The sequence below is a fragment of the Mizuhopecten yessoensis genome, unplaced genomic scaffold (genome assembly GCF_002113885.1).
Source record: "Mizuhopecten yessoensis strain PY_sf001 unplaced genomic scaffold, ASM211388v2 scaffold716343, whole genome shotgun sequence".
Lineage (NCBI taxonomy): Eukaryota > Metazoa > Mollusca > Bivalvia > Pectinida > Pectinidae > Mizuhopecten > Mizuhopecten yessoensis.
The window spans coordinates 866240-873330 of NW_018480069.1; the positions used below are offsets into that span (position 1 = coordinate 866240).

The 7091-nt window shown below is 37.2% G+C and overlaps 2 protein-coding genes across 4 annotated transcripts in view; both read left to right on the plus strand.

Annotated features, from left to right (window-relative positions):
• LOC110443382 (large neutral amino acids transporter small subunit 2-like) overlaps window positions 1–608 on the plus strand; it is a 46916-nt gene extending 46308 nt beyond the window's left edge. For 2 of the 3 annotated variants that reach the window (XM_021487563.1, XM_021487565.1), the window contains exon 11: window positions 126–608. The gene's annotated coding sequence lies outside the window, so the exon portion shown is untranslated. The remainder of the gene's footprint in view (window positions 1–125) is intronic. The other variant, XM_021487564.1, reaches the window with a different exon arrangement.
• A 2624-nt stretch (window positions 609–3232) lies between these two features.
• Window positions 3233–7091, plus strand: part of LOC110443387 (serologically defined colon cancer antigen 3 homolog) — a 15638-nt gene continuing 11779 nt past the window's right edge. The window contains exons 1-2 of the mRNA XM_021487572.1: window positions 3233–3421; window positions 5495–6126. Coding sequence (XP_021343247.1) covers window positions 3244–3421; window positions 5495–6126 — 810 coding nt within the window. The 5' untranslated portion in view covers window positions 3233–3243. The remainder of the gene's footprint in view (window positions 3422–5494; window positions 6127–7091) is intronic.

Consider the following 7091-nt stretch of genomic DNA (forward strand, 5'->3'; position numbering starts at 1 on the left):
TGTGATAATCTGTACTGAGTTAAGGATAATAGAACAATGCTAATCTGTACTGAGTTAAGGAGAATGCTAATCTGTACTGAGTTAAGGAGAAGGAGTGTGATAATCTGTACCGGGTTAAGGAGAAGGAGTGTGATAATCTGTACTAAGTTAAGGAGAAGGTGTGTGATAATCTGTACTGAGTTAAGGAGTAGGAGTGTGATAATCTGTACTAAGTTAAGGAGAAGGAGTGTGATAATCTGTACTGAGTTAAGGAGAATAGAACAATGCTAATCTGTACTGAGTTAAGGAGAATGCTAATTTGTACTGAGTTAAGGAGAATGCTAATCTGAACTGAGTTAATGAAAAGGAGTGTGATAATCTGTACTGAGTTAAGGAGAATGCTAATCTGTACTGAGTTAAGAAGTGTGATAATCTGTACCGAGTTAAGGAGTGTGATAATCTGTACTGAGTTAATGAGAATAGAACAAAGCTAATCTGTACTGAGTTAAGGAGAATAGAACAATGATAATCTGTACTAAGATAATGAGAATGCTAATCTGTACTGGGTTAAGGAGAATGATAATCTGTACTGAGTGTGAAAATATTTCAATAAAGAAGGAAACCAAAAACCTCTGTTGGCTTTGTTTTCAATCCACATTACCAGGAAAAATCCTTGGGGCTGAAAGTATTTGTTGATTTTCAGCATGCAACAATTTGAAATGCGTATCAAAATAATAGGGGCAATTCTTTTTAAAGTTCAAAGAAATGAAAAATGTTAAGGTGTCACGAGGGGCTCTTCCAGAATTATCCTAGCGGTCTCGTTTCTCACAGCATTTTGAAAACATTAGCTCAACTGGCCTAAAGGGCCAAGTGAGTTTATTAAGCTTATGTTGTGGCACAGCTCTATCCATCTGTCATCAATTGTTCCTTTAAAAGATTTCTAAAAACCAAAAAGGCCTATAGTCATGATAGTTGGTTGGTAGCTTCATTGGATGGAACCAAACAAAGATTGCGAACAAAGATGACCATGGCCTACCTTCAAGGTTACAGGGGTTAGATGATATATCTTAAACTTCAAATGACTTCTTCTGAAGAACCAAAAGGCATATTATCAGGCTGGTAGCTTCCTTGGATGGAGCCCAATAAACTTAACGAACAAAGCTGACCTTGACTTGCTTCCAATGCAAGGTTACAGAAGTCAAATGTGTCTAAATCTTCAAATGACCTCTTCTGAAGAACTGAAATACCTAGAGTCATGGTATATGGCTGTTAGCTAGCTTGAATAGAGTCCAATAAACTTTGCTAACAAAAATGATCTTGAGTTATTTTTGAGGTTACCGGGGGTCACATACTTGAAATAACAGCTTCTGAAGAATCCATACACTTGATAAAAATGTTTGGTATTTGACAGGTTTTAAATCAAAATGACAAATTCCCGGACAGATGTCGAACTAGGAAAGGATTACTTTCAGTGGCGATAGCAGTACCCATTCCTGCAGCTTGGTAGACTGTTACACTTGGGGTAAAGTGTCTTGTTAAAGGATACCAAACATGACTTGCATGGAAGTTGTGTCCATCAACATTTGGTTTGTAACTGAACACTATCGGTCATCAATTGCTGATGAAGTGTGGACAAGTTTATGCAAATAAATGACCTTATGTCACTAAAGCTCCTGATTTTAAATTCCAAATGATTTTTCGAACCACACAAAAATATACGCATATAAATTATGCTTGTATTACCCCTAGCTTTGTAAGAAGAATTGCTTTCAACTTAATTCAGATGAAAAACTTAAACCTACCTTGAAGACCATATTCTGTTAAGTGTCGTGATACCTTAAGTAACGATATTTTAACTGCAGATTACTGGGACAAAGTGATCAAAAACTAATACAAATACACATAGTTGACTGGTTCACGTGACTCAAATGTGTTGTATATAGTGCTGACATTTGCCCATGAGTAGACGGCTGGGTTAATCTACTTTTGAATGTGGCATTTTCAGGGGTCTAGTATATATCTAATCAAGCTCAAAGGGAAGCATTATGACAGTGTGTCCCTATTTCAGATATAGGTCTTTACCAATCCAGTCCAACTGGTCAAAAGGTTTGGATTGTTATTGCGGACAAAACCCTGTAGATTACTGGTCGAAGAGGTAACTCGTTAGTAATCTGAATGACTTCCACCCACTTCCGACGCCAAACAGTCAAAGGGATAAAATTATAGTTTAACATTTCAAATAATTGTATATATATACAGTGGTGCGATGAACTGGAGTCTGTATTCCGGATGAAAGGGCTACCAACTATGCTTAAATGAATTACCTATAAAGGGTACTGAGAGGTGAAACAGTTATATTAACATTGTCGCTATTAGGAAATATTTGTTCAAATCTTTTTCAAAAGAAATACGCCATAAAAATCACATGATGTGGTGCATTTCACAGAATTATGGTTGCAAGTAATTTAAATGTCTGAAATTCTTTCCAAATTTGGATCTTTTTGTTCGGTTTTTAAATAAGAATTGGTTTGGAAATATTTCCCATTAAATCTGCATTTCTAGAAAAGCAAATACTATATATATGTACTGTACCAAACCAGACGGAAAACAATGAACGATTTTCTGACCACTTCATTCAAAATAAAAGCTGTGTTCCTGCATGGACTGTCGTTTGAACTTTGATGATTAACTTGCCCCTGCTAATTATTTGGAATTTATGAACATGAAACTTATGAAATTTATAACTTTTCATTTTTCTTTATCTAATACTCTGGTGATACTGAATGTGTATAACACTAGAGTTATAGCTTCATACATAGAGAATCTATATTAATTTGAACGAATTAACATTGACATGAGTTGTGTCTTTTTATTACTTAGATAAAATAGATCGATAATTCTCAATAGTACAAAACTAAAATGTAACATGTTTTGTACTGGGATGAGAGCTAAAGTTGTATACCTGTCACCAAATGTTATAACAGAAAGACGCATGATACCAAGATTGTTCAACATTTTATATATTGAGTAAGTCCTGAAAAAAACTTAATATGATGATGTTACTTCCAAAAGTCGAAGAATGAATTTTATCAATTTCACGTGGTTTTAATTTTGTAAAGCGTGCAGACGGAACTTTTTTGCTTCTCGTGATTAAATTACTTCTCCTGGACTCGTATGAAATAATAAGACCTCCCTCTATTCGGAACATTTCGACATATCCAACTAGGAAAATCATAAATCGAGAGAACATACGAAAGTCGGAAGATGGCGGAAGGTGGAGGGGAAGAAGAAAACCCCTTTTCTTTCAAGAAGTTTGTGTCTAAAACAGATAAAAAGGAAAATGACAATAATGACAACAGTAACGACGATTTTGAAGTTGATTCACTTCCCGATATCAGCTTATCGAGCCAAATCAAAGAAAAGGCGCCTGTCGTGAAAGAAGGTGGGCTGGGTTATCGTTTCTGCGATCTTTGTTCACCCAAAAGAGTTATCCCTATCTAAGCATATCTATATATTATTTAGTGAGAACCCTTTTATTCAGTTATCTGGTATCGTTGATATCATATCTGGTTTTGCAATGATTTAGTTTATACAACGCTTTATAAAGATTATACTGGTTCGTATGCAATATTATTTATGACGATGTAACCGTAGCTTCCTCTGGCCCAAACATTTACATTTTGATATATATCGTATATGTTTGGTGTGGGGTTTTGACAGGAAGATGTTTGTTGTTTGAATCCCACACCTGACATTCATCTGTCCAAAGATGGAAAATAAGATTCGCTTTCGGCTTGGGGCCAGAGGAATCTTGGTGTCTGAGATGTATTGAATTTAAGGTTCAACAAGCCCCCCTAAAAGACGTAATAGTCACCCTAAATTTTAACCCCCTGGCAAGTCATATTCAAATATCCTTATCAAAAATCGGAATATATATATATTTAAATAAAGTATATTGAACTTGTACATGAGCTATTAAAAAGGTACAATATAATTATAACCATGTTAACGAAGTCAAAATACGGCATTAAGGCTGATGTAATGATAAAAGTTGCTCACCAGATTTATAACATGTCAATCAATTTAGTGACCCAACTGAATGTTACGAAATGACATGTTATTTGAAGATCATTTATAAACCTAGGTCATGCAGGGCTTTATTTCTCTTAAACTATGTGTGGAGAGGCATACCGGCCTCACAAGAAGATGATTGTTGCTATAGGAAAGTACAAAAATCATAGTAAAACATCTGTGTAACATATTTTACTGGTATATATGTGTAACAGGAGAGGAAAATGCACGGCCAGACCTGGGGTCGAACCCAGGACCCTCCGAACTCTAAACAGATGCTCTAGTAATTGAGCTATCTGGTCGCCGACGATCGACCCAGTCCAGTTCTGCTACGTTCCTCACTCCTATAACAAAGTCTTCGACCTCGAGACACACGAGAGTCGAGACCCTATACCACCTTCTGTGGGTATATTTCGTTGGGCACCAAATATAACAGGAGAGGAAAAATGCACGGCCAGACCGGGTTCCAACCCGGGACCTTCCAAACTCTTAGATGGATGCTCTACTAATTGAGCTATCTGGTCGCCGACAATTGACCCAGTCCAGTTTTGCTACATATGTGTAAAACCATAGACTTTTGACAATAAACACTACTTGAACTTCTTATGAAATGTCCTTTCTTGACATTCAATGTTGTTAAAAAAGAGCTAGACTTGTTATAAACTTTATTGTACTTTTCAGCTTCAATGTTTATAACATGTCTAGCGTGTTCAAATATTCAAAGAATGTTATCAAATGGCACATCATCTAAAGTTTATTAATCGATCAAGGTTACTTAGCATTTGTTTTCCTATCTATAATTGGCTAAAATGTATTACCAGGGGATTTTACTATGATTTCAGTGGTTTCGCATGGCAACATCTATCTTTATTTGAGGTCGGAATTCCTCTCAACAGTTAGTAGAAGAGAAATAAAGCTCCGCATGACACAGGTTTATAAATAAACTTTAAATAATGGGTCATTTCTCAGCTCTCAGTTGGGTGGCAAAAAAGATTGACATGTTATAAGTTAAATGAGCTATTTTTGTGAAGACATGTACATCAGCCTTAATGCCTTATTTTTGACTATTTTAACCTGGCTAATGGCTATGTATTGTACAGGTTCAATATATACAAATAACATATATAAGTTCCGGTTTTTAATTGAGGTCTTTGAACATGACTTATCAGGGGGTTGAAAGTTTAGGTGACTACAGCATCTTTTAGGGGACTTGTTAAACCTTTAAAGACTTATGGTCCAATGAATGTGGTGAAACTTATATGGTATAGAAAGTACTTGGTAAATGGTCAATCATATCAAATAAAATCACCTGCATATATAACAGAAAAATGTAAATGCAGCGTGAGTGACATGACATGTGAGAGCATACATAAAAAACAACACTGTATAACAATCTATCAACTTGTGAACTGTAAAGATATAATGCTTTCTATTTTCAAAATAGAACAAAGCACCAAACCAAAGAAAAAGGGTGGAGATGAAAATCCATTTTCATTCAAGCGTTTTCTGGAATCCAGCAGTAATACTAATGGAGCAAGACCAAAATCTGTTGGTAACAGGTCAAGTACTAGTCCGCCTGTCCCACGACGTGCTGTTGATGGCAGCCCCAGTTTATCAAGGAACACACCAGACTTTGCCAGTGACTTGCCAGATTTTGTCCAGGACCATTTCAGTGATTTAGAAAGAGAAAGATTGGGGTCAAGGGATGTAGAACTACCAGATTTTGCCCTGAATCAATTTTCAAATTCCAATGACGGCATGGGAGATGTAGTGCCCCCCTCCCATCAGTTGGGAGGGGGTAGTATGAGTCGTACCTCTAGTCATGGTAGAGTCACCCCACAGGGGGATGGTGGAATGGACAATATAAACGACCTTGTGCAAGATAGGTCGTCTCAAATTCCCACAAGTTTGCCAGATTTTTTGTCAGATGGAGTTTTCAACAGTTCGGACAGTATACACAACAGTGGAGAGTTAACGTACCATCCAAGTTCGTGTAATAATCATGGTGTTTCATCTGTGCGAGAGGGTGTGGCATCACTAGAAATAAATGGAGATTTTGAACTGGAACTAAGAAGGGTAGGTTGACTCATTAATGACCATGTATGTTGCTTTAGAATATCATATAATAATAGAAAGCTGGATTTAGAACTACCAACACTCTAAAGTTGGGATCATAATTTCTCCTATCATTCACAGAGTTATCACCCATTTTACCTGTGTACGATTAATAGAATCTTCCCTACCTTGACGGTGTGACAGAGAAATCTCCTACCTGTGGGTGATGTTTTTTGGTTGTCTAACCCACAAAAAATCACCCATATGGGGTTAGAGATTTCTCTGTTACACCCTCAAGGTAGGGGATGATTATTTTTCTCCCATCCTATTATTTCAGTCAGACCTCCACCGACAGTAGTCTGTCATGTTCACAAAATCTGTGGGGTATGAATATCGTCATTCACTTTTGATGACATCACAATTGAACATGTGCTAATCGGCACAAGGCTATATCCCCCTAGGGGTGACTAACTTATCTTTCCCGGCTAAAACGGGAGACACACCTGTGAAGGGTGGGAGAATATTCTGTCACCCCCCTAGAGTATTATTTCTTTGTCCCCCTCCTAGAGTATGATATCTTCTGTCACCCCCTAGCCTATGATATCTTCTGTCACCCCCTAGAGTATGATGTCTTCTATCATCCCCTAGAGTATGATATCTTCTATGACCCCCTAGAGTTTGATATCTTCTGTCACCCCCTTGAGTTTGATATCTTCTGTCACCCCCTAGAGTATGATTTCTCTTTCCCCCCCCTAGAGTATGATATCTTCTGTCACCCCTAGAGTATGATATCTTCTATTATCCCCTAGAGTATGATATCTTCTATCACCCCCTAGAGTTTGATATCTTCTGTCACCCCCTTGAGTTTGATATCTTCTGTCACCCCCTATAGTATGATATCTTCTGTCACCCCCTAGAGTATGATTTCTCTGTCACCCCCCTAGAGTATGATATCTTCTGTCACCCCCTGGAGTATGATATCTTCT